The following is a 27304-nucleotide window of genomic DNA, read 5'->3' as shown; positions in this document are numbered from 1 at the left end:
GGGTTGTCCTCAGAGACAAGGACTGCTTCCCAAAGCTGACCCATGTCTTTACAGGGAAGTCTAGGAAATCCCAAATGCAATCAATGCGCCTTTTTTTTCTTTTTTTTTTTTTGTGGACAGCTGACCTGACTTCTGTGTTCACTGTACAAACAGGTACATGATAGCAAAAGTCAGCCTCCCAACCCGTTGGCTGGAATTTGGGTTTTCCATTTCAGGTAGCTGATCTAATGCGCTCACTGACGTGGCCGTGAGCACACCTCCAGTCCACCGCATTGACAGAAAGGCACCGTGCAAGTGGAGGCAGCTTCTGCACCAAGAGGGAGCCGAAGCCCATGCTGCACGGTGTGGGCAAACCTCCGGCATCGTCTGCTTAACCTCAATTCCTCAGGATCCTGGAGTGATTTCTCTCACTCTTGAGGGGAAGATGTGTCAGCCCCCTGTACAGCAAAAGCCCCTGCCTGGAACATAAAGCAACAGCGAGCAGTGCCCTCTGCTTTCCCTTGATCAGTTGAACCTGGGCCTTGTCAAAACAGCACAGGAGATGCACTCGGGATAGCTGGAAATCGAGGGGGCATCATTTCACTGACAAAGCTTCAGTGTGGTGCAGGGACACATTCATTTGACACAAATAGCCACAGTTTTTGCAAATCAGCCTGTTTTCTCAGACAGGAAAGCCTCGATCCAAAGTTATGTGAATGCCAGCTAGCTAGATGGCTGAGAACATGCTGGGAAGCCTCATGGCAGCCCTGTAACCACCAGGGAGCTCGGGCATGGAGCCAAGGACGTAGAACTGGAACAGGAGGAGGAAAGGGGACGATGTGCTTAACTGGGAAACAGAGCAGCATCAACACATTCAGCAAATGCTGTGCTCAGATCTGCCAAAGGTACTGCTGCCTCTTCACACCCACAAAGGACTCTTCCCTGCATCCCCCCAAAATCTAGGGTGAAGGTTACTCAAACCAGGCTCCTCTTAAAAAAATGCCACACTCGGTAGTCTTCGTGTTCTCTGGTACAACATATCAAACCCCCGACCATGAAAACAAAGAATCCTTTTTTTCCAGCTTTTATTTTTTTCTGTGAAAATACAGGTTGAAATGTTAATTTCAAGAAATCACAGTTTTATAAAGTGTCATTCATTCAATACCAGCTAGTCATTCCATCATCTTCACCCATGCCTGTACTGCCCATCCCAAAGCTTTGTATTGCTTTGCCAAAGGTGATTTTTCTCCCAAAGACCTTAAGGAAGGTGCTATATGACAAGAGCCATCTGTATTTATTACTATTTGTCCTCCCTCCCTAACTTGTACGGGGATTCAGTCCTAAAGCCTAATTATGCTATTACACACAATTTAAGACAAATGTTAACAGGGATAACAAAAAAACTTTCCTTACTTTCTTGCCTGTTGGTATTGCACAGCCAGCCTTTCTGCAAGCTGGGCTTTTTCTGCCCGTCACAGCAAAAACAACCAGCCAAATTAACAGGAAACTGTCCCAGCAGCAGGAGAGAGCTGAGATCCCAAGTTGGTAGGTGGCAAAAACATTAAAACCCTGGAGATACTTCCGAGAGCAGAACCACATTTCAGGACAGTAAAAGCACCAATGGTTTGTGGTATCAGCCGGAGCGTCTTTCCCACGCGGCAGGGAGAGCTGACGCCCCAGCCTGCTCCTCTGAGCAGCTGCCCTGTAAATGGTTGTTAACGTGGAGGGCTGCAGCCTCACTTTCTTGCTTGAGGTGGCAGCAAAATAGGATTGAAGTTTTTGGACAAAATGAACAGGATGGAGATACTGGCTAATGCTGGTGTGAGAGCGCAGGAGAACGTAAACATCTCCACCTACCCAGCAAAGACAATCTGGCTTCACAAGGGTTCCTGCCTTTCACCCACCCACTCAGGTGGCCCAAGACTAGCGTTAATGCTATAGATGAAGTGTAAAGCTCACAGGTCCCGCAAGCAGAGGACTGCTGTACCCTGTCCTACTGCTTGGCAGAACTCGGGTCTAACACCAACGTACAAAAACGCACACCTGTACATTGAGGCACTTTGCGGACGACAGTGAAAGCCGTGAGGTGCAGCCTTCAGGAAGGGAACAGACTATTCTTTTGCACTGACACGTCACCAACAGTTATTATGACAGACTCTTCTTAGAAGCAGCCAACAGGTTTTTCTCCTCTCCCCCTCAGAGGAAGCCCGAGGAGGGTGCCAAGTGCAGGAAGTTTGGTTTCTGCACTCAACACCTGCTTGGGAGCTCCTGGGAATGCTGCAAGGCACCTCGATCCCTGTTGCTCCAGAGCCTAGAACTTGTAGTAGCTTATGGCTAAAAATTGTGCCAACTTCCCTATTCCTCCCCACTCCTGCCTGGAAAAGGTGTGCATAATGTTTTAACTGTTTACTAAAAAGACTCTTAATGTGGCTGCATTTCAGATATACTTATTTTGGACAATTCATTAAGTGCTTTAGAACAAAAAAGTGCTATAAGAGACTATATGCACACTGGTGACAGGTTTAACTTCTTCAAGAGTTCCACTTTTCTACTGCATGATAACTTCAGTTTCCTGGTTAAGGATGTCAACACCTAGCGTAGCAAAACCAGCCAATATTCTGGGAGACCAAAGGGAAAGAGTATCAATTGCAGGTCACTGGTCCTCAGAATGGGAGGTCCAGAGCTTAACTTTTCCCAGCTGTTTTAAGTGAACTTCACTTGAGAAACCTGCAGACATTCCTGCCTCGTTGCATCTCCCAACACCAGCCTGGATCTGGCACGGCTGACCTTGCTCCCTGGGAGCTGCTCCTCTCTTCAGCCTGGGTGTCAGCAGCCCCGGCTCTGCGGCCGCTGTGGTTCCAGCATTCTGGAAGAGGCACAGCACACCAGCAAATCGGTTTGCTGTTTGCAGACACACAAGGACTTTGAGCAGCCCTGAACGAGTGCACCCAAGTACCTTACGCCTCCCTCTGGTTTTGTTCTGGGTTACAGAAGGGCTAGCAACACCCGCCCGTCTGAACTTGACACATACAGTTTCTGTATACTTTACAAAAAAATAATCACCAAAAAAAAGTTCACCAATGATTAAGGCATTGTGGGCCCAGCTGCCCGTCCCGCTCTATTAACATGTTTTGACGTGAGGGGAGGAATAGGAAGCCTGGTACCAGCCTTTAGGTGCTGGTGCAGACGGGCTGAGCTAACGCCACGCAGCACTGGGACACTGATCTCCAGCGGAGGGGCTGAGCGGATGGCAGGACTGGTAGCTGGGAGTGGGATCTAAGAAAACAGTTCTGCAGCAGAATTCAGGCTTTGCCTGAGCTGATGGAGCTGCTGTCCTGCCCCCTCCAGGGGGAGCTGTGCGGACAAGGACAGCTCCTGTGAAGTTGCAGCAAGTCAGCAGCAGCAGCGGTGGAAACGGGGCTGAGGAGCGCAACCCTGCCCACCACGGAACACGTTCCTCCTGCCCTACCGTGTACTCCCTTCGTTGGTAGCAACAACAGAGTGGGAAGCACCAGCTCCTATGTCAGGGAGGAGATTCAGAAGATGAGAGCTGCAAGCAAAGCTCTTTCTGGGAACAAAGTTCTTTTCTGATTCAAGAAGGAAGTGTCTGCGGGGAAGGGTGGGAGGTGAAACCAAGCACCCAGCTAGTTACTGCTGTCAATTTTCCCCATGTAGAAGGCTTGAGGTAGAGATGATGCTACCCAAAGCCTACAGAAACATTAAGTTTTTCCTCCAGCTAGAAGGAAGTTAGCCAGCTCCCCTCAGCACAAACAACCACAGCTGCACTGAAGATACTCAACCTCCACCTCCTTTGAGCAAGCCCAGGAACTACCAGCTTCACCTCAGAGGCTGAGCAACGGGAGCTCTCATCCAATCCCCATATGCTCCTGAAAAGCACAATCACATTCCTCTGAAAAGCAGGAATTTTCGTGTACCATTCTCAAGCTCAATCTCACACACCCAAAACAAGTAATTCCCACTGTTCTGGGGAACATTTAAGCTTCAGGACATGTCTTGGAACTGGATCAGAGCAGACAACAGAAGTGAGGCCCGAGAGCAGTGAACTGCTGAACTGCTATCCTACTTCAGCACAAAACACCAGCAACTGTGTGTGGTGCTTGATGGCAGGGGTGGCTGGAAGCTTTTGCAATTCCATATTTCAACAAGGTAAAAACCTCCACTGCAGAAGCAGCCTCACGGCCTGTTCTCCAGTTGACCGTGTTTGACTCTCCATGTCCAGCTGACACTGCAGTCAGGGGCAAGGGTGCACTGCAGCTCAATACCGGAGTCGGGGACCTCCATGTCGTAGTGCACTGGCTGGCCTTCTTTGGTAACCAGACTGAAGGCAGGGACCCGTACCTGTGAAGCAGAACAAATTAATCTGAATGCCACTTCAAGCCTCTTTCAGAGCATAATAACCCATTAACTAACCCAGCCTGATTGGCAAATGACATCACCACTCAAGAAAAGCTGCAGGAGAGAAGCTTGTGACTGGCAGAAAGATCCTGAAATAGATTATCTCATTAGAAAGTATCTCAGAAACTGGACTAATAGCATTCAACCTGCTGCTAACTTGCCTCCTTGAGGTCGTTGGCCATTGCAGGTGTTTTCTGAACTGGCTGCATTTGGGCACTGCCAGTTCGTCTGTGGGCTGGTAACCTTTTGCTTTGTGATGTCCACAAGAATGATGTACTCCAAAGAGAACCAACAGCAGTGAAACACATTCTGGACGTCTGCAACCTCTTTGTTTAGAGATGATCACATTTTACACTTGGATGAGTCTTGGTCCCACAGACACCCATAGTCTCTTTCAGGTCCTGCCAAAAAGGCCCATAGTGGGGTTCACTGGAGTCTGCCAGCATCTCCTCCACATTAACAAGCAGGAAGCATCACAGCCAAACACAGCCTGTTTCCCTTAGCTGGTATTACTGCTCTTGAAGAAAAGGTCAGAGTGATTCTTCTATAAGCAGAGGGGAAAGAAGTTATCTTTCTAGTCAAAGAGAAGGATTTTTAAACTGGAGCACAGGTACTTTTTAAGATGGAGCTCAACAACTATAAGCCAACTGTATCTTGGACATCCAGCATGGGATGGAGGGGACTGTCCCCCTCTGCTCTGCCCTTGTGGGGCCCCACTTGGAGTGCTGCATCCAGGTCTGGGGCCCCCAGCACAACAAGGATGTGGAACTGTTAGAGGGGGGTGTAGAGGAGGCCATGAGGGATGCTCAGAGGCTGGAGCACCTCAGATATGAAGAAATACTGAGAGATCTGGTGTTGTTCAGCGTGGAGAAGAGGAGGCTCCAGGGAGACTGCATTGCAGCCTTAGAGCGACTTTTTACATGGGCAGATAGTGATAGGACAAAGGGGAATTGTTTTAAACCAAAAGAAGGGAGATTTAGGTAAGTTATTAGGATGAATTACTTTACCCAGAGGGTGGTGAGGCACTGGAACAGGTTGCCCAGGGAAGGTGTGGATGCCCCATCCCTGGAGGTGTTCAAGGTCAGACTGGATGGGGCTGGGGGCAGCCAGGGCTGGTGGGAGGTGTTCCTGCCCATGGCAGGGGTTGGAATGAGATGATCTCTAAGGTCCCTTCCAACCCAAACCAGTCTATGATTCTATGAACTATGATACCTATGATGATTTCCAATGGTTTGTAGTTCATAAAGTATCTTCTGGTATCACACTTACAACAACAGCACTCAAGTTATGTAACTAAACACATCATTAGGGTCCCTGAACGGACTTCTGGTTCGCTGATTTTAAGGCAGGATGAGGCTGCATGATAGAAGAAATCATTTTGACAAAATGCCATACTTAAACAACTCCTAGCTTTGTGTCTTACCTGGCTGCTTATCCCAGTGGCAATGTCTCCCACCTTTGTTCTCTGGAAATCCCTGATGTGTAAATTTTCTCCACTTAGCAACTGGACCTGGATTTTCACTCCTGAAATGTGAAAGAGAAGTCATTAACTTCTGCTGTACGGATAACAACTTCACAGCCCCACATTGGAGAATTGACTATCAATACACAGGCATCAAAAGACCAGTGTTTTGTGGTGTTGTTGTGTTTTTTTTTTTTTTTGTCATCAAGTATTTCATTTATGTAGGTCTTGGCAGGGCACACAGGATTGCTGAAGAAAACAATGACTCACAGAGCAGAGCTGGATTTAGCAAGAAAGCAGCTGAAGAGACATACTGATTTGTACAACATGCCCTCAAAATTACTCCGTAGAAATTTATGGTTATAAGGCATATAGTCTTGCACATGGCAGCTGCACAAGGCGAGGCACAAAGCTGAATCAGACTCCGTGGGTTCAGAAGCTTCTTTGGCTTTTATTGGATTATATAGACTTGACTTCCACCCACCTATGACTGGAGCAGACTTGGCCTCTTGACAGCCCATATGCTTTCAGGAGGGTCTGTGCTGACACAGGAACTGAAGGGTATGAAGAATTCAAAGACTCCATACCCCAGATCTGCTAGATACTGAGAAGGCTGTACCCAATCATTTATCCAGACTTCACAAAGATGGACTCACCATTGAAATAGCTAGGAGTGTCCGTGTGACGGCTGCGATTCAGTAGGTTGTTAAAGCTGAAGCTCTGTCCATCTGTCTGGCTGTTCCAGGAATGAATCCCTGAGCTCATAGTGTCCCTCAAGCTATGCGAAGCCTTCATGGAGTTCTGCAGAAGTAAGCACAAGTCTGTCAAAGGCTCCTAAAGAACATGAGCTTCCACAAGACACCAAACATGAAAATAACCTCAAGGGAAAAAAAATAATCCACAGGGATGTGCGATTGGGCCTTGACTTACTCAGCATTTACCTGCCATCTAGAAAAGGGGATGTATAACAATGCAACAGTTTGCAGACACAGAAAGCTATTCTCAATAATCAAATCAGTTATCAGCTGAAGAGTTGGATGAAAAGAAAAAAAGGGTTTCATAATACTGACAGAAGAATAAAGCATCAGATAAATCTAATGTTGTTAAGTGACAATGCACAGGAAAAAACAGTAACTCTACATAAACAACTGCATTGTTGTGCTTGTTGGAAAAGTCTCTATTATCTTAGAGTCATGGGAGGTCAATCTGACAGCAACAGCTTATGGGTAAAGACCCATCAAAAGTCACATCAGTTGTTAGGGTTATGAGCTAGGCAAAAGAAATAGAGAAAAAAAGCAGAGTCACATCCCATGCTGTATCAACATCTGAACTACTGCAAAGAACTGTGCTCAACTCTCCTCAGAAAGCACTACAATACTGAGAAGAGGAACAGAAATAGGAAGCAAAGACGATCACGTTCAAAAATGACTCCTGCAGATGGCAGGCTACACCGTTTTGGACTCCCTGTCTGAAAACAACGATTGAAGGCTTACAATTAAATTACATCCTTCCTGGTACAACAAGGCTTATTCTGTGTTGTTTTTGTTTGTTTGTTTTTAACTGGTATTCCCTATCTTATGAATAACGGAGTTAAAGCAACTGATTAATTAAACCTAGTGTTTAAATAATATACAGGTCATTAGTATGAGTAGGTTAAAACAGATCTGTGGAGATCAGATCCATAGGTTGGGAGTGAATATCCAGGAGAAGGGTTACTGTTCTGCCCCATTCTTTTGCTCCTTCCCTAAACATCCCTCCAGTGGCCAGGAAGAAGATCCTCAGCCATTGGGTCCAACTCAGTACAGTTCCTATGCTCGCTCACCCCTACTTCTTCAGTTCCTTGATTCTACATAAATAGGATCAAGGCCACTGATGTTTTCCAGATCCACACACTTGATGCTTACTGTGAAAACACAGCCCAGAAGAGCAACTGGAAGAAAGGGATCATCGTGGAACAACAAACTGAAAAACAACTAAAATCCTAAATACCCCATTGCCTAAGAACAAAGTTTCATCCCTCCAGTATGCTGCAGAAAAACAGATGTCAAAGGCAACAAGAAATGTGAAAAGCTCCAGATGTTCACTGGTCACAGCTTCCAGAGGCGGTTACCCTGTGACCCCTCCACACCCCCAGTAACACAACTAGCATCCACGTATATTCACCTTCTCACTGGCATCTGACACAAATGGGCTGTCGATGCTGAGACATGAAAGCATTTGTTCTTGCTCTTCCAGCGAGTAAGGCTGTGAAAGGCTGTTCAAAAACAGTTCTGCAAGCAGAAAGAAAGGGAAGGAAAACATTTAAAGTTATTCCTTTTGTGAGTTCCTGCTCCAATCCCAGTTATAACAATTAATACTCTTAATAATCTCAATAATCTTAATAATCTTCTGTGTTAGATAATGACCACTGACACTGGTGTCTGTAAACTACCTGACACATAATTTCTCTGGTATTGCTACCACGGGGAAAATAGGGAAACTGAGCCAGAAAGGACAGAGGAATCGTGCAGTGACATGCAAAAAGTCAGAAAGGGCTTGCACCCAGGAGTTCCCAGTTCTTGCCTACTGTGCCACCTGTCAGTCTTCACTCTAGACCATCTGCATCATACCAGGGAAAGGGACAATCTGAGGTACTCTGCTCTTGCACTAACTTGTGTTGATGATATCCAGACCTGACAAGGATGATGGAGGTCCAAAGCCATCTGAGAAAAAAGACAGCCCTCAGCAACTCCTACAATGATATTCCTCAGTTCTCTGACAAGTTACATTTCAAGACACTTTTTTTCTAGCTTGAACTTTTCAATTCAGTTATGAAGACAAGAAAATATGGGATAAAGAATTGAAAGGTTGAGGTAATGGAACTGGACTATTACTTCACTGATTTTTCACTCTGAACTTAATCTCATGTTTTCAGATTCTGTATTGTTGGCTGGTGGGTATAGCTTTTCCAATGCCATAGACTGACCTCAACTACACTGCTTTGTTTGAAATCTCCCATTCAAAAGGCTTATCCCTTTATTAAAAAAATTATTTTTGAAGTATTCAAACCTTCATCTGAAACTAGAACTGCAGAGACTGTTTATATAGTGCACATAAGCACACATCTGAAAACTGGCTGCTTTTTGAGAGGTTCCCACACCTCCCACAGAAGTTCACTACACTGGTCAGACAGTGGAAGGAAATCCTGACCACTACCTTCATGGCATGTTTAGTTGCTTAAGAGCTACTAGTTTTGATAATTTCAAGGAAGGGCAAACCATTTGTATAACAAGAGATGCACTATGAACAAAATGACATTCCCAAAGAAATAAAATAACTGCCAAAAGGCCAAAATAAAGCAGCTGTGTTTTTATCATGTTCTTAAGCAAAAAGCTGAATTCCCTACGTATCTCATCACTTACCTATTTCCAGCTGCTGAAGCTCTTGTTCTGAAATGGTTGTTGCTTTCTCCACATGGCTGCAACTCTTCAGGGGGAGAGGAGTCGAGGAGAGAGGTGGTGGATCCCAGATCCCAGATAACTCCTTGCACACGTTCCAAGGGGTTCCCTCAACCTCCTCTGTTTGTTCCAGAGGTGGTGGTGGTAAGACTGGGCTTACACAAGAAACTTTGTCTGCCAATTTTGGGTCAGAATGAGTCTCAGAAACTGGGCTCACTGTGGGGGACAGGGATGTCTGTGGATTGTTTTCTTTGTTCAGAGATAAATGTCTAGGCTCTCTGTATTCACCTTTCCAGGGGCTTGTCACACCTCCCACTACAAAAACAGAGAACACAAACATTGTCATACAGAGAAAAGAGGTAAAGGTTTTCCTTCACAATACAAGTTTCAGAACTGTATCTTGCCGTGAAATGCTGTGAAATGTGAAATTTAGCTTCTTCAGAAAACAGAGCCAGATCATCTCCACAAGTTCTTACTGTATCACAGAGCTTTTCAGAAGGATTAAGTTGAAATAAATCATGGATAGTCTTAGAGGGAAGACCAGATCACAACTATAAGTTACAGCTGAGGATGCAATAAACCTCTGCTTTCAGTTTTGCTGCATATCAGGCTCCAGCACACTAGATGCATTTGATACATCAGCTGAGCACAAGCCAAGCCACAGCACACACCTTAACAAGCCCATGTAAAGCAAAACATCATCTGCTTCAAGTAGAGAAGGAAGAAGGAGCATGTGACAGCACACAGGAAATAATTTATTTGGGTGAGAAACATAAAGAAGTCACTTCAGGGTAATTTCAAAGAAAGGGATGTGGGCAAAAGCTATCAACCCCAAAATGTACATCAGTGCTGAAGCCTGTGCAAGTGATATGTTGAACAGACACCAGAATACATCGGTAAAACACACTGATATGTCCCTACAGGACCACTCTAACACAACCGGTCACTTTACCAGCATGTGAAAGAAGCTTTATATATGGGACATTTCTACCTTCTTCAAGTGCAACACTGGTCTTGGTTTTCAGTTCAGATGCAGATGCTCGCTGAACAGGCTCTTTCTCCAGACCCATTTTAATAATTTCAGCAGTGAGAGGGTTGCAGGAAGGTGGAATTTCCCTCAGAGGAGGTGGCTCTTTAGCTATCTGTGAAACAAACAGGAAGTGAAAGAGGCTAGACCGGAGAGGCTTCATTTGATTTCAGAAAGGTTCTTCCCATCCTCAGAGAGCTTCCAACTGAAATTACCATTGCATGAGAGGCCTGAGCAGTATATTTATTTATTTTTTTTTTAGAGTAGAATGACTCAAAATTCACACCGAAGTCATGAGCAGAATAGGAAAGAAAGAGCTCTAGAATGTATAATATGCAACAGTCTAAATGGAGTAAGAAATTATTAACTGCCATAGCAAGGTTAGCATCATCTTAGAACTGTCTCTCAGAGAGACTTCCTAAAATGACTGCTGTTTAGTTAATTATAATGGGATTTTACAGGCCTAAGTACCTTTTACTTGACATATTTTGAATTACTTACTTTCAGACAGAGAGGATGATTGTAATATTGGGTCCAAGGGTGACACCCATTAAGCATGTGCAGCATCATACAGCAACTGCTCCAGACATCCACTTTGGAGTCGCAGCGTTTTCCCATGACCACCTCTGGAGCCATGTGAGTTTCTGTGCCAGGCACATAGTTCCCTAAAACCATTTAAATGAAAATTCACTGCACGTAAACTAGACAATTGTTCCAGTGCAACTGCTGGGAAGCCTAAGGCAGCCTCCTTGTCTTTTCAGTTAAAGTGAGAAACAAGTCAGCTTCACCCAAAAAGCAGCATCAAGCACTCCTGTCAGCTGTTCAAGAGCTACATGCCCCCATTAGTCTCATCCCTTATATGCAGATGTATGTATTAAACTTCCCTTCCTAGCATTTTTGGGAGGCAAATGCCATTGGTGAACTCAGCATTAGAAAATATATCCATCTCTTCCAACAGATGCATTAAGAAGCAAAGTAAAGTTTCACTGCCAGAAGTCAGCAATTATTTTTTCCTTTGGTGGAGGTCAGGATTCTTCCCCAGCTGTTTAATGAAGTTAAAAATCTAACTCTGACTTGTCGTGTAAGTTTGGATGTGATGTCCAGCAGGGACAAAATGCTGAATGAGGTAGGTTGACTTAATTTTCAATAAAAATATAATACTAACAACAACATAAACACAACAACCTTCTAGACTTGAAGATAAGGACTGAATTCCAAACCTAAATTCCTTTTAGCTGTCAGTGACATACTTCACAGTAGAGTCAATAAATGTTAAGTCTGGAAAATACGGTTGCCTGCAGATTAGCCAAGCATGAATGCTCAAAAAGAAAGAATGAGTCAGCAGGGCAATTCTTTAGAATCACACCAGAAAAACCTTACCTGTGACCAAGCACTTTCCCAAGCCATCTGGGTGAAGGTGAGCAGAGTGACCAAAATCACACAGAAGAGCCCTGCTTCCATCATCAGACAAAAGCACATTTTCCGCTGCCAACGAGAGGTTTTTAACTGGTCAGTTCCTTTTTTTTTTTCCTCCTCTGAGTGGCCACAATACAAAGCCTAAAGCCCACAGAGGTACTTTTTTGAGCCCAAACCAAGGTCTGTTATTCCTATGGAGTGTCACTGGCTCAAGCACATACACAACTATAATTATCCCAGTTATCCTCTATCCCACTGATGAAGTGGCCTGGGCAAACAGCCTGTCAGACCAACTGGACAACAGAAAGAGGTGACAAATATCACAATAAGCCCAGCTGTATAGAACTAAGTTAAGCTCCAATCTCAAATGCAGAGCTGAAAATGTAGTAAATAAACTTTAGACACTCACAGTAACTCAATTTCCAAGCCCTTTGCACCTTGTAAGAAAAAGGGAAGAACAAGATACCTCAAATAGCATCCTACCTTTTACATCTCCATGGAGAATGTTCTGAGCATGAAGATACTCCAAGCCTTCTAATGCTTGGCCCAAATAACTGAGGGCTCTGTCCTCTGGCAGGCAGCCATTCTGCTTAATTAGCTGACCTAGTGAGCCACCTAGAAAGGAATCCATAGAGTCCGTATCTGTTAAGTTCTTCTCAGCATCATCAACATTCCTTGTTTCTGACGGAGAAATGAAAACTGCCAGGCCTGACAGCCCTTGTCTTACACGCATGGGTTTATTCCTTTTGTTCATACCCAGAGGTCTTACTGCCTGTGGATACCAGCCTCTTTCATGAATCCTTTTGCTTAGCATCAGTTTAACAGTAGTGCTTCGTGTTAAAATCAACTACTCTGTGATCAGACACTTCTAGGTGCTCCTGATCATCAGCCATCCTTCACAGGCTGTGCTTTCCATGGGCCTGGATGGAAAAAGGAGCCTTGGGCAACATGGAACCATCTATATTTGCTTATAGAGCATCTCCTGTTCTAGTCCAACGTGCTTTACATGGTGCCATGCACATAAAAGTGAAAGCAAAAAACAGCACCAACTATGTGGTTTAGTGAGAATTTACAGCTGGTGTTTGAGAGATACGCATCTTGAAAGGAAGAGGGGCTGGACTAGAAATGACTCCCCCCAAAAAAAGACACCAGCAGGGGTAACAGAAACCTATCCCAACCCACTCAGGAGTTAATGCTAGGAACACTTAGATACACCGGAGAATTAACAGAATTTAAAATTGGGGCAGGAGGAAGAGAAGATCAATGTCCCCTGCATTTGACAGCTACAGTGATGCTCCCACTGTGGCTGTTCCTTTCTCACCCTCCATCAGCTTCATGAAGATGGTCACCCAAGGTCCTTCCTTCACAGCTCCATACAAGGGGACAACTTTAGGACTGGTTATCGCAGCACACGTTGTCAACTCCTCTGCACGGAAGTGTTCAACTTGTACCTGGAGTGACAAAGAAACACCAAACAAATTTCATGACACATCCTGACAGACTTGTCCCTCCCCAGTGCCTGCGTCAGAGAGCCCTGCACTGCCTAGCAGCGGAAACTCACAGACAGCTTTTGGTTTCAGAAATCGGTGGGTACAGCAGTTAAGTGGCAACACACAGATCAACTCTGAACAAGGACAAAGGGAGTCCCTAAATCCTCAGTGTCCAAGTGAAGATTTATCAAAAAAAATAAAATAATAAAGTAATAATAAAAAAAGATGCCAGCTTGCAATTCCTCTGGCTTTTGGTTACAGATTACATGCAATCTTCAGGAGGAAGGTAATTTCTGTCTCAGTTAAGAAGATAATACTGACAACTTAAGCATTCTGCTTTCATGAGATCTGAAAGAAGAAAAAAAAAATTCTAAGGATGGTGCAGTACTTGGCAGACACAGCTCCTGTGAAATATGAGAGAATATGAAATATGCCTGAAGCAGTGATATACACTACCACCTTTTTAGTGGTGTTCAGCCTGCACAGAAAAATGGTTAAAGAAAAAACATTCACTGAGTTTGGCCAAATAAAATAAACCAAGAATTTGCTAAAGACCAGAAGGAAAACATGAGTCATTACGATTTTGGTGGGAAAAAGATGTATCATGTTTCTTCACTGTCAGCAATCCAGCTATAGCCAGTTTGCTTTAATCTCAACAATTGAGAGCAGGTGCTTGCAACACCAAGTATGGTGAAAGAAGGTCAGGTAGTCCCCTTCTGACAAGGGCAGACAGCAGTAATTCCAGACAATTACTTACGTGAAATGAAATACACCATAGTTTAATGTTCAACTTGCACATTAGAACTCACTGGTTAAGAGTTTGGCCTGAGAAGACACTTCTTATCTACAGAAGTACCCTTTGAAATCCTCTAGGAATTAAAAAAGTAATTGCCATTTAGAAAGACTTAAGAATCTCCTACCTTCATACATTTCTTTTCAGCACTATCACCTCTCCTTCCTGAAAACAGACCCCACTACTAACAGCTATTTCTCTTGAGACAGCGTAATTGCATGATGGATAATAAAACTCAGTAGTTACATACTGTCAGAAAAAAAACTGGTCATGGTACCACAAAATTCCACATGTAAAGCATAAAGATGAAGAACAAGAAATAATTTTCTACTTGCTTTAAATATGTTTGTTTCTATCCACCTGAAAAATGAAATGGTTAAAAACCTGGACAAGCTGGCTTAGTCTTGCCACTTCTGTATTTCCACCAGGCAATACATCAAGTTGATGCCAGTGTAAACAAAAAAAAAAAGCGAACATTTTAAAACTGAAAAATACAAGTTCCAATTCTTTTCTCACATAACATTTTCGTACTCACTTCCCACACACTTTTCAAAGTTTTCTATTGGAGTAATGTGAGAAACAGTTCTACAGAGGTGATAAAACTGTTCAAGTGTTAAGTTCAAGTTAAGTAGTTTGCGTTCTCATCAGCTACTTCCATTATAACTTTGCTTTCACCTCTGAGGCACCCCATGGCCGCCTACAAATCAATACCCTCATTCAAGTTACACACACATCACACGACAGTGACATATGACTTGGTGTACAATAGATTATTATGCCAACTCCTGGAAAAACACATATCCTTGCTGCACCTGTAACAGGATCACCTCCTTACAACATGCCAGTGTTGGGTATGACAGTCCCTGAACAGGAGAAAGCTCTCTCCTTTTTGAGTACCTATCAACTGTCTGATCTTTTTCCTACTTCAGTCTGTTGCCAACAGAGAAACACCTGCCATGTCTCCATTTATACTGGGTGTGTTTTAAGATGGGAATAGTTAGACAAGCATGCAAGTCGGAGCTGTTTTTTTTCCATCTGCAGACACTAAGAACACACTTAAGATCTTCCTGAAATCTCTACTCTTTTGGCCTGTCTTAGTGCAAAAACCAAGATACCTTTATCACACTTGGAAGCCAAATAAGCCTATTTCTTATTGCTAAGCTTGCCCTACTATGCACACCTCTGTCTGCTGCTTCTCTCCATGCCACCACCTTGAAGCTTTCCCTTGGACATAACCACTGCACTGTGACTGTACAGTCTGTGGAATTAGAAGACACTTGCTCTTTACAGAATTATGGAATCATTTAGGTTGGAAAAGACCCTTAATATTTTCAGGTACAATCCTCCAAGCCATGTAACACTACCAAGTCCCCTGCCAGACCACATCCCTAAGCGCTACATCCACATGTTTCTTAAATAGCTCCAGGGATGGCAACTCCACCACTTCCCTGGGAAGCTTGTTCAATGCCTAACGATCCCTTCTGTGAAGAAACTCTTCCTAACATCCAGTACACATCTCCTATGTCTCCTTATATCAGACAACCCCCCCTTTCTCACACATAGATTACCTTTTTGGCAGCACACTGAAATCCTGTCTGTTTGTCCTCTATTTTGTAGACTTCTCCAAAAGAGCCAATGCCCAAGGAACCATGACACTTGGTCCAATGAACTTCTTCTCGGTACTCGTAATCCACTGGCTTTAGTTTCTAGGGGATAAAAATCAGAAAACAAGATGAAGCAAGCAAGGAAGCACATAATACCATAACTCTTTAAAAATCCGTGAATAAAATTACTTCTGCCACTGGCTTGAGATGACACAATATGGGAGGACCTGACAGATTTTTGTGTGTGCCCTACTTCACCTAAATGACTATTCACCTTTGTCATAAAGAAAGACCACCCGTGTTTGGATAGTTTTGGAGCTCCAAACTATTCCCTTCACCTGCAAGACTGTGAAGATGAAGATAAATTCTACAAACAAAACAAGGTTAATCTGACTAAATTGAGGCATCTATGTGTGAGCTACACCTTTTTTATACTCACTTGACTGAGATTGTGCTTTACATCTCAACGTAAACATTTTCAGGCAGGTAAGTAACACCCTGAACTCCATTGACTGTACTGATAGGGTCATCACTGATTCCAGTGAAGAGTGCTCTAATAGGAGTTTAAGGAGCTGGCTAAGATCTGAACTTGTAAGAGATAAATCATGTCTGTAAGATTTTCATGCATTTGTAGTGCTCATGTCCTGCGTTTGGCAAGGGATAGTGGGTAACTCAATGGTTTACCACCACAGGCAGCAGACACACTTTTGGCAATCTATAGGTCCCTGGTACATTTTTCTGTCTGTGTCACAATCCAGGTGAACTATAGCCAATAAAATATTGCTGTCTGTTCACCTCAGTGGACTGGATTCTTTCACAAACAGAGAAGATGTTTTTGAAGACTGACTATGCACAGAAATACTTCTCATAAATAAGCATGCATATTTTGTGAATGAGAAAACAAATCAGAGACACCAATATAAGACAGGGCTTTATGTCCTTCAAATAACAAGGTCGCATCTACCTCTAACTGACAGTGTTCAACCGTATCAATACCCACACAGAAAACACGGTCATGTTACAGAAGTCAATACATGGATGTAGGTTCTCTCTCTTCTGAAGCCCAAGAGAAACTCTGCCTACCACAACACTAGTATGTAGGATCAGAAGATCACCTCAGTAAGTAGCACGCCTTCGTTTTCATCTGCTCTTTGAAATTGTTCCTTCAGGTCCAGACCGCCTCCTCTCCACGTCTTGGCTAGGCTGGCTAAATTTTGTGGTTCACCGAGACTCACACTCCCCTTCAAGGCGTCTACCAAGTATTCTTCCACAGAAATCTTGTCCGAACTGTTTTGCATGGACTGGTTGACGCAGTTGGGGAAACTATATTCCAAGTTTAGCCCAGATAAACGATGCTCACTGTCTTGATAGTTGAGATTGCCATGGAAATATGTCTCCAGAGCATTCAGTTTCATGTGATGGAGAGGACTGTCCAGATGTGGGAAATGAGGGGGTATTATGTTGTATGGAAGGGGATGGAGAGTTTCAGGCTGTGGAACACTGTCCCTTTGATAGTGCAGTTTCCACACGTGATTAAGGCACTGAACAGGGCTTATCAGCTTGTGCAGTTCTGTTTTGTATTGGCTCTTTGGTAAATGGAGTTTGCCTGTGGACAGAACTTTCTCAGGTTTCTCAAATGGCAGCGGATCATAAATCAAATCCTTGTTAAGTTCTGACAACCAAAAATTGTTTCTGAGAAGAGTACTTTGGTGTGTTTCATCCTCCTAGAAAACAAACCAGAACAGCTGAGGAGTAAACTCATTATAGCTACCCAAAATTCAAAGAAGAATTGTTAAGAGCTCGCAGGGGTCCCACCCCTGCAAGAGGAAGGTCTAAGGATTCTCACCTGGACTGGAATTGGGGTGCAGCTCTCTTGTTCTGGAGTTCTGGGACCTCGCCTGCCAGCAGCCACTGTTTGTATTTTCAGCTTGGATCGTTTCTTGTGACGTTTCTTTCTTGTTTTACCACGATGCCTCCCTCTCCAACAGGTAGGTGCCATTTTCCCCTCTGTTGCGTGGGCCACATTGTTGGGGATTTGATCAAGACTGTCTGAGCGGCTATTGGAAACCAAAATGCATGAAGTCTCTTAGATCTGATGGTGAAAGCACACCCTCAGTTAACAATTACGACCGATGGAACAAGAACAAGAAATAGCAATTCTGCCTCCTGAGATGTCAAGAATAGAGAACTGTAACATAGCTTCTTGCCTTCTAATATGTAGCAATTGTAACTTCAGAATCAAGGCACAGTAGTATATCTGGCATTGCAAGGAAGAAATACGGGCTGTGGGGATGGAAGCAAAGCATTAAGGCTCACAGTTTTTGCAAATTCTGCAAGGAACAGCAAGACTAAGGGGCAAAGTAGACAGCAAAAAGCACCGAATGTCTCCAGGTTGCTCTGAGACAGTTTATGTGTATGTTTTATAGTGAACACAGAGATTAAGTATAAACATAATATTTAAATATTTGTTAAAATGAACAAAAGTGCTCATAATATAAATGTCTTCTCTATTTGAAAGAAAAATAGGTTTTGCAGCAGAGAAAAAGGGTGATGAAGGGCACTAAAATGGAACAGCTACAAGAAGCTAGAAAACTCTAGCATGTAAAGCTTAATTATTATAATACTACAATAACATTTCTAGCATTATGTGTGCACGTGTGTGTATAAAACAGCACTGGTCAGAATAACAGCTGAGGGCTTATACAAATAGATGCAGTTCTCAGAAGGAAAATATGCCCACAGTTATTCAATAGCAATCATGGTAGTTGGATTTTTTTTTAATTGAGTTGTAAGAGAAAACAGGATATTTGATCTCCAAATGAAGAAATTATTATTGTTCTTTTAATCCATGTGGTATATTCATTTGTTTTTATTAAACAGCAACGCAGCTCACAGCCACCATTGCTCTCTCCATCTTTTCTATTGTCTCAGCGCACCACTGAATGGTAACAGATCCCATAACCAGAGGCCTGGGTGCTGATATTACCACATTGCCTTGAACCTGAACATACTCATGATGTGCATTCCACATCAAACCCCTAAGAAATGGTTCACACTGCATTTTTTCAGATGGTTCGTGGGACAACGTCAAAGTCAGTGTGCTGTGTCAAACCATGTAACCCACAAGATCAGATTCAGCGTCTGAAAACTTCCAGAGAACAGGCAGAACCTAATTCTATATCCCAGTTACCCACTTAAGAGAGCGCTGGGGCTTAATAAAGCTACAGCTTGTGCCCTAATAGGCACATATGGAAGAAAAGGCAGCTCATGCCCAGATGACTTCAGACAAGCAAGTCCCAGAGACCTCCATTTTTCTCTTGCAATGGTTACTCCCCTTTTATCTGTTTCAGCTTCTCTTCAAAACTCCGTTGCTGATGCTGTTACTAAGCAAAAGCTCTTCTCTCATCCTCTTTTGTTTATCCTCCCCAGAAAAGCAGCAGTTCCTTTTTCTTATGAAAACTCCCAGCAGTAGTCTAATCTTCCCACAACTTTTTAAAGAGGATGGTGTAACGAAGTTTCAAAAGCATCAGTGCTGTTCAGTTAAAAAAAGACCAAAACTGTCCCTTGAATCCTTCTACTTCAAGCCCATGAACCTCAAAAAACACTCCATGATTTCAAAACAAATTTGAGAACCTGGATAAAGTGGCAGAAAACTACAAAGGCCAGTAAAACAGCTGGCATTGACAATGAGACACTGCAAGGCTTTTTGAGTAGTTTGTGCTTAAACTTATATTTTCTTCAAATATATAAAGAAAGGCTTTGAGGAAGACGCTTCAGGAAAGACATGCTCCTCCCAAGCCTCAGACACTAAAGCCAATCCAGATAGGGTCTCTTTTAGAAACATAAATGAAAGCACACAGAGCCAGTGTGATTTGGACAAGGTAACACACACAACAGTGAAGGTGGGTGTTCACGTTAAGAGATCTCTCACCTGTAACGTTTAGTATGAGCAATAAAAGATCTCTCTGATAAAGTGGGGCTGAATTCCTGACTGTTTTCACCTGTGTGAAAGAAAACAGGATCATCACACATCTTCAGTATCATGCAAGCCCTCTTCTGTTAACTACCGAACTAAGAAACACCTTTCCCAACTTGCTAAACCAAACAGTGATCTAGACAAATCATCACACAGGCGTGCCACATTGCCTGCAGTACATCCCTTCTTCCCTGGAATGATATAGCTCCCCAGCATTGTGATCTCCTGACCCCCAGCTATTTCCCACCCAAAAGCCTTTATTATTATTATTATTTATTTATTTTATTATTATTATTTTTTTAAGAACACCCTTCAGAAGTCAGCCAAGAACAAATGAAGGACATAGATTTCTAGTCAACAAAGCTAGGTGCAATGGCCACATGCTGGTCTTTCTGCTTTATTCAGTGGATGCTGCTACATTATTAAGAGATTTCATGAGCTTCCTAAATAGAGACTGGGATGTGTCATCAACTCCACCCCATATGGGATTACAAATAGATTTCAGCTCAACTCTCCAGGAGTGCAAAGCGAGTGAAATCTCACACCGCGTTACACATTCCTTTTTCTCAATGAACAGCAAACCTCCCTGCTACTTACATTCTGCTTGGGCAATAATAGAAATTGATGCACAGCCTCCTTCTGTTTCTTCTTTTGCTGTTCCTTTGGTGATTACATCATTCAGGATTTTCCACTGACTATGAAAGATGCCCTTCTTCGAATCTTCTACTTTGCAAACACTACTTTGCTTTTCACTCACTGTCTTGTTCAGTCCCTTTGTAGCTGTGAGCTCCTTCTTATGCTTGACAGTTGGATCAGGAGCTCCTTGGCACGTAATTCCCATCACTGCCATTTCACAGGTTCAGAGAGTCACTGGTAGAGAACAAAAAGAAACAAAGCAAAACACTTGTCAAAATTATTAACTTCACAGGCAGAAGCAGCTTCAGGTTCAAGAGAAACAGGAGCCTGCTGCAGGTATCGAATTAACACACAATGCAGACCAAACCAAGGTCCTGTCCAACCTCTGAGCACAGAACCGAAAATGAACCCAAGACTGCCAGTGCTCCATCCCTGACTTGTACCACTGAAGATCTGAAGAGTCAATGTTATTTTCAGTACTTGAGGCTATACAAGCTTCAAAGGGAAGTTTATTTTTTGGTATATTCCCTCAGCTTAAATGCAAACTATGAAACCATATAGTAGAGGGAACTCTTGTATCACTAAACAGGAAGAATATACATTAAAAAAAAAAAAAAAAAAAAAGAAGCAAAGACATGGGAGATTTTCTCCTAGAGTGTACTAGGAGAAATTACAATAAGCCCTAGCAGCACACAAAATGGTCATAAAATCCTGTTAATTGCTTTCCTCCTTGTACTCAGTTGCCCTGGAATCCATTTCCCATTTTTCCTTCCAATGAAAAAGGTTAGGCAACGAGCCTGCCCGTACACAACTCCTCCCTCTCCACCTTCCTTCCCCTTAATTGCCAATAACTTCTGAAATCCTTGGTCAACCACAAACGAGTCTGAGAAAAGAAAGGCTCTTGCAGCCTGTTGGACCAACGTGAGTCGGTGCTGGAGAAGATGCTGGCAGGGAGCAGCTCCATAGCTGAGCAGCACGGCAGGGAAGGGGCTGAGCAGGGAGCACAAACACAGCTTTGGTTTGGCCCCCGCTACCCCCAAGCTGGATTCTGGAAAAGCTAAGCCATAGCAGCTTTCTTTTAACCCAGAAACCAGAGTTTAACCCAGAAACCAGAGCATGCTTGATCACCCCTTAACCACCCAGGTTGCTTCCTTCTTCTGTTCTCCCACGGTTCAAGTGTAAAATCTTAAAATGACTATTTCCATCATTAAACAACCCATGGAAATTCAGAAACCTTAACAGGTGTTAACTACCACAAACCCAATATGAGATGAGAAGCAGGGACTTTTGAACAAAGGCCAACCAAAACAAGATCACAGAACTATTACAGGAGCAGGTCTTTGAGGCTCCTCAGTTTAAATCTACACCACAGAGTTTCTTGTCTTTTTTTTTTTTCTTTCCCCTTTTTCCCCTGAATAGCTGCCTGGGGCAACAAGACATTCACCCAGACAAGCTCTTTGTCACTGGACGGTGACAAATGCAGCACCAGCGGGAGCTCAGTGCCTACAGGGCCACCGAGGGAAGGGGAAGGGAATGGCCTGGGAGCCAAGTGCACAAACCTTGGTGTGATTTGTAAATGAGTCACCTAACAACCTGGCAGGTATACAAGGAAAGTCAACAATGACCACATTCAGCGGCTAAACAGAGAACAGCTGCTGTGCAAAAGAAGTGCTGATGACAGTATCCCACTCATTACACCCATCCCTCTCCCTCTTCTCTACAGAAATTATGTCAAATCTCAGTGCTGTAAAATAATCCCTTGGAGCAGCAGAAAGCCAGCCTGCCAGATGACTAACCAAGCCACCAGTGAGCAAACTGACAAGTTCAGAGCTATTTTTACACTCACTCTCTCCTGATTTGCATTAACTCTGTCCCTCCTTAACCTCCCCTCACCTTCAAGGACCTTCAAAGATCGCAGTGCAAACCCATCCCCATCTCTGAAAACCTGTAATCCTCCAAATCACTCCTCAGCTTAGTTAAAAGACAGCAGAGGGAGGGGAGAAACAAAATTGTAAGTCCTTGCCACCCTCTGAAATGGAAAAGAATAACAAGGAAACTTCACTGAGATTAAAGTCAACAAAGTACATAGCTCACCCAACGACTAAAAAAAAAATAGGAGGTAGCTAGTGTAAGCAACAGCCGGTGCTCAGACAGTTTAATGTGTGACTCAGGTCTGCAAGCCTGTGTAGGCACAGAAGCTGCACGCCCAGCCCAGTTTAACCATTGCCATACAGTCTGCAGGACCCTGCAAGGACCAAAAACCCAACTGTTCTGATGGTATGTACAGCACAGCACACTTGGCAGAAGTTGGGATGAAAACCAAACCAGAACTTTTAAATAGTTATTGAAGCATAACTTCTCTCGGAGCTACATATTCAGAACCAAACAGGCGAGACTCATCGCTGTGCAACCCGCAGAGATAAGCCCCAACAATTTGGACATGGGCACTCGGTCCCTGCGCCCAGCCCCACAGGTGTAGCTCTGCGCAGTGCAGCTCCAGGCAGGAGCTTTCAATGCAGCGAGCGGGTACCGAGGTTCCTCGGCAAGACCATTAAGAACAGGATTTGCCCAACAAGAGACACGCTGGAGCTGTGGTTTCGGCTGCCCGTGAACTCGCCACCACCCAGGATGAGCAGGGTTTCCTGTACGGGCTACAGATGTGCAGCACCGGGAGCCTCGCTGCCGGGCTGGGGGGTCGCCGCTGCCTCGTGCCCCAGAATTGCCTCTCTGGTTTTCAAGGCCTCGTCTCACTCATCCAAGTCACTGAGACTCAACTGTGACTTTTGTTTTCAATATCCCCAACTTCCTTCCTTCTGTAGACATGTGTACGGGCTCGTTATTTTCAAGGAGAAAAGAAAGGAGAAGTCAGGTAATGATACAGCAGATAAACGTGCATGCTACGCCCCCAGCCCACAAAGGGCTTTTGCTAGCTGTCTGATAGGCCCCTTGCTCCTTAACTTCACTAAGATTTAAGCTCACATCTCATTAACTAATGTCAGTTCTCACTGCTGTAAAAAAGAAAGTGCATTTTTACAGAATGAAAGCCAAACACGGTATCAGTTGTGTTGTGGAGGCACCAGCCCGATGGCAGCGGCAACTCCTCCCTCCAGCACTGCCTGTGAGAAACTGGTGTCCTGGCTAAGGCCACCCAAGGCCTATACGGACTCAGAACGAAGGAGACACTCAGCAATATTAATGCACGAGAGAACCATACATTTTCTGCTCCTTTAAAGTCTCCTCCCTCCCCTGCCTGTCCATAACCAAGTCCCCATTCACCCTCTTTGGCTCCTCCATCTCAACACTGGCCTTTCTGCTGGAAGCTGTTTGTAGCAGGGACCTTAAAAGTACATTTCTGTGTTTCATGAAGTTACGCTCTACATAGAAAGACTCACAGGTGAAAAAAAAATAACACAAATACCTCTTCAACTCTAAAGCACCCTGCAGCACACCATAATACGCAATCCTGCTTGGTCTGCATCAGTCAAATCTTCCTTGCCAACAGCTTTTTGGAGAATTTCGGTTAACATTTTGTTATAGTTTTAAGAAGAACTTGGGAAAGAGCTTTAAAATATGCATTAGACCTCATAGGTCAGCTTCTAAGTACGTAGATTTCTTCTCCTAGTCTGAGTGTGAACGTTCAGCAGCAGTTTCACATTGACATTTAGTTTTAAAAAAAAATCAAGTTGTCTCAGTGAGGTTTCCCACTTCCTTACTGAGAAGAGTTTGATGAACAATATATTAACTTAGGCTAATCCTCTCTTTTGCAGTTGCTATTGGTTTATTAAAACAACACAACTAGCATTTTAAATCACGTTGCATTGCTGACCACTACCACAAAGCAACAGCAAGGTAGAGCAAGGAATTCATGTATCACTAGAGCAGGGAAGAGCAACTGAAAAGAAAAAGCATGCACCACACGGGGACCTGCAAGTCCCAATACCTGCTGGTGGAGCTATGGTTAGTCAAGAGCGAGCCAAGTCTGCAACCAAAAAGATCCGTCTGGAGTATTAGCTACAAAATCATCAGTCAAAGACATCGCGCCTTACCAAAAAACAGTTTTCACTGGGGAAAAAAGAAGAATAGATGACGCTTGTTAATAAATCAATCACGCTAAAGATCTGGTTTGGGACCTAAGGAATGGAAACACACACAACACTCTTGCACCCGAGGTACCACTTCCATTCGTTCTTGCCTCCTCGCTGCTGTCTCTTCTCAGATGCTGCAGATGAGCTTCCTTGCCTGCCACGTTTCAGATGGAACTGAAATTAAGACAGTTCCGTTTTTGGCTGTGTCAGTTTAAGGCATATTATTGTAGCATGGGCCTGGGGTTGTTATTTAAACAAGCTCAGTGCTGTCAGCAAGGGAGAGGTTTCAATTTGTCTCAGAAGGGACTAAAAGAAAAAAGTTGTAGTAATCAACACACACCCCTATCTTAAAACACACTTAATGCCACTGTAAGGTAATATGTTTAAGAGGAAAAGACTTACTTCAAGTATTTAAGAGTTCCAAAGTAAAAATAAATAGAGCGTCTGGCTGATTAAACTGCTGGTGAGTCAGAGCAGCAGTTACTATTCCAGGATGCTCACAGCCTTTCCCTTCTCTTGCTCTACACAGCGTTATCTTTTTGCCTGTCCAGCAGGCTTCCAGACAACCTGCCTGGTTCCTCTCGGTGTCCCACGTGCTGCCAGGTGCTGCAGCATACACCTGCACCTGAAGGCCACCAGGTAAAGCCAAACCACCGCAGAACTCTCGGTCTGAAGGATTTCACTATCAGCGTTACGTTTAAGTTATGTTACAAACGATAATAAATATGTCAACATATTCTTTAAAGTGGTTGGATAGTAAATATTTCAAAATCCCGTTTCAGCCATTTATATTGCTTACTGTAAACAGCACGATAATGAGCCTCGACTTCTTTTTAGTTGCCAGACAGTAGTATATTGCAATAGTTTGGTTCCAAAGTCTGCAGGAAAAATATTTGACTGGGTTTAACCATCAGCAGAATTTCTGTAAGTATCTAAACACATCTATCTTCATTTCCTCGAGTACAAGCTTGAGAACAGCTCACCCCTTAACAATTCTTTCCATGCTCTTAAACAAAGATAAGAATAACACCATTTACCCAGAGTTTATAAACATCACTGCATTCTCATTCATTCAAGGTGCCCAATTTTTCCAAGCTGCTTTGCAAACAAGTCTTACAGAAAGCATCCGAACGAACTCTGGCCTGGCAGACTCAGGACACCGTTTAACAACAGCCTGGTTTTGAAGACCCACTTGTGGAGTGAAGCTATTTCCTAAATTACAGCAAGAAGGTATACGAAGCACCTAGATGGACAACCTCCAGCACTAACCACAGACATATATTAAAATCAATTCTGCCCGAGTCAGCAGGTCCAGGTTTTTACTAGTTATTACAATTATAATTGCTTTGTGGCTTGAAATTTTCAATGCACATTTATAAAAACGTCATGTAAGGCTATAATTGTAGTGCTATGTAAGGCACCATTGACGAAATGTTAAGCAAAAAAACAAAAACCCAAAGCTTTGTCAAATTTAGCATAGAAGCATTTCTATGCAATCCTAATTTACAATCAGTCCTGTGAATTTAACTATTATCATATGATAAAGTAGAAGTAGGAACTGACCACAGCAAATTCTAATTGCCCATCCTGAGCAAAATTCCATCTTAACTACAGCGTGCAAGAAGCACCTTTCCGACAAGACGTGCTCTGTCCTCTTCAGTGCCCTGTGCTCCGATGCTGCTGAAACGTGACGAGCAAAGCCCGGCTTCCTACAGCTCCAAGCCCCACGTGCCGAGGCCTCCGTCTGGTCCCCCACACACCCTCCTGACGCCGTGGTTCCCTCACACCCCCTCTTCCCCAGCACCTCCAGACCCTCTGCAGACCGACGTCCCTTTTCCTCGGAGCCTGCCGCTCTCCCAGGTTTGCCTGGCGCTTGCCACCGACCTCAAAAGTTGCAGGAGGCGAGTTACAGGGACAGCACGGTCACGCTTGGCTCCTTCCCGTTAGCAGCCAGAGGGATAATTAGGGACCACATCACTGCCACAGCAAGGGCTCAGCTCTGCCTGTTACCGCTGTGAGCGCTGAAACAAGATTCAGGACAGCGGCAGAGCTCGCTAAGCCCAGCGATGCCGGGTCAGGCCCTGCAAATCCTTCAGGTTTTTTGTTTGCCACAGGCTCCCTTGTTATATCGCTTCTTCACAGCATGCTGTGCGAAGGTTCGGTCTCTCTTTTAACAGTTAAAATTTAATAGTTAATAGCAAATGACTCATTGCAGAGGAATCTGGTGGCAGTGCCAATAACAGATCTTAACGTGGTTAAAAGGCAATAAAGCGGCGCGCTACAGACACGCATTTCAAAGTCCGGCCCGGTTGCTCTTATCGCTACTGTCACGGCCCAGAAGGTGCAAGCTCTTGCCCGTGAAGGAGCACGAATAAACACCTCGTGAAAGAAATTCGGGGGCTGCTGGGTGCTGCCCCCCGCGCGTCCCGAGCAGGCAGACAGGAAGCACCGAGCTCAACCACAGCGGCGACCGATTCATCAGCAGAGCAGCACCAGAACCTCCTGCCCCAAAGAAGGGCCAAGGGGCGGGTAATTCCCTTTTTATCCAGCCCCGGGGTTTAAGGGACCGGGCCTCATTTTGCCGAACCGGGAGCAGCCCCGGCAGAACAGGGGGCACCGGGGAGCTCCGGACTCGGTGCCCCCCGCCCTGCCGGGGCTGCTTCCAGGGTCGCTGCCCCCGCCACCAGCCGGCCCCGAGCAGCGCCCAGCGCCACCCCGCTCCCTCCCCCGGCAACCTACCGCGGAGCGCGGGGCCCGCCGTAGTCCCTCCGTCCCCGTCGGCGGCTCCCGCACACTGACAGGCGCGGCCGGCTTGCGGCTCCACCCCCCCCGCGGCGCCAACCAATCGGCGCTCCCCTCGCCCGCGTGACGGCGCCCCCGCTCCCGCCCCCGCCCTCCCGCGCCCAACCACCGCCCGCCGCCTCCCGCCGGCCACGCCCCCAGCCCGGCTTGGCGGGGAGGCCGGGGGCGGCTCGGGTTTCCC

At 44.6% G+C, this 27304-nt stretch overlaps 1 protein-coding gene across 5 annotated transcripts; it reads right to left on the bottom strand.

Annotated features, from left to right (window-relative positions):
- Window positions 1–132: 132 nt before the first annotated feature.
- MAP3K14 (mitogen-activated protein kinase kinase kinase 14) lies at window positions 133–27103 on the bottom strand. 5 transcript variants are annotated; one of them, XM_082779305.1, is made up of 17 exons: window positions 27061–27103; window positions 20198–20470; window positions 19556–19625; window positions 17471–17681; window positions 16740–17348; window positions 15589–15726; window positions 13059–13188; window positions 12221–12352; window positions 11702–11806; window positions 10823–10986; window positions 10286–10436; window positions 9259–9609; window positions 8021–8127; window positions 6514–6658; window positions 5819–5919; window positions 4155–4338; window positions 133–2845 (listed from the first exon to the last, which is right to left on the bottom strand). In XM_082779305.1, exons 2-16 carry the CDS (start codon window positions 20448–20450, stop codon window positions 4174–4176), a joined length of 2832 nt encoding a protein of 943 aa, XP_082635431.1. In that variant the 5' UTR covers window positions 20451–20470; window positions 27061–27103; the 3' UTR covers window positions 133–2845; window positions 4155–4173. The 5 variants fall into 5 exon arrangements, 4 of the variants coding, with proteins under 4 accessions (XP_082635431.1, XP_082635429.1, XP_082635430.1 ...); XM_082779303.1 differs by adding an exon at window positions 25121–25199 and having other exon boundaries at window positions 134–4338; window positions 27061–27089; XR_014319068.1 differs by lacking the exon at window positions 133–2845 and adding an exon at window positions 4557–4939 and having other exon boundaries at window positions 4201–4338.
- Between the last annotated feature and the right edge of the window lie 201 nt (window positions 27104–27304).

This window comes from Aythya marila (genome assembly GCF_965140915.1).
Source record: "Aythya marila genome assembly, chromosome: 25".
In the NCBI taxonomy this organism is placed as follows: Eukaryota; Metazoa; Chordata; class Aves; order Anseriformes; family Anatidae; genus Aythya; species Aythya marila.
The sequence above is the reverse complement of the archived record's forward strand: the minus strand, read 5'-3'. Positions and strand labels throughout refer to the sequence as shown.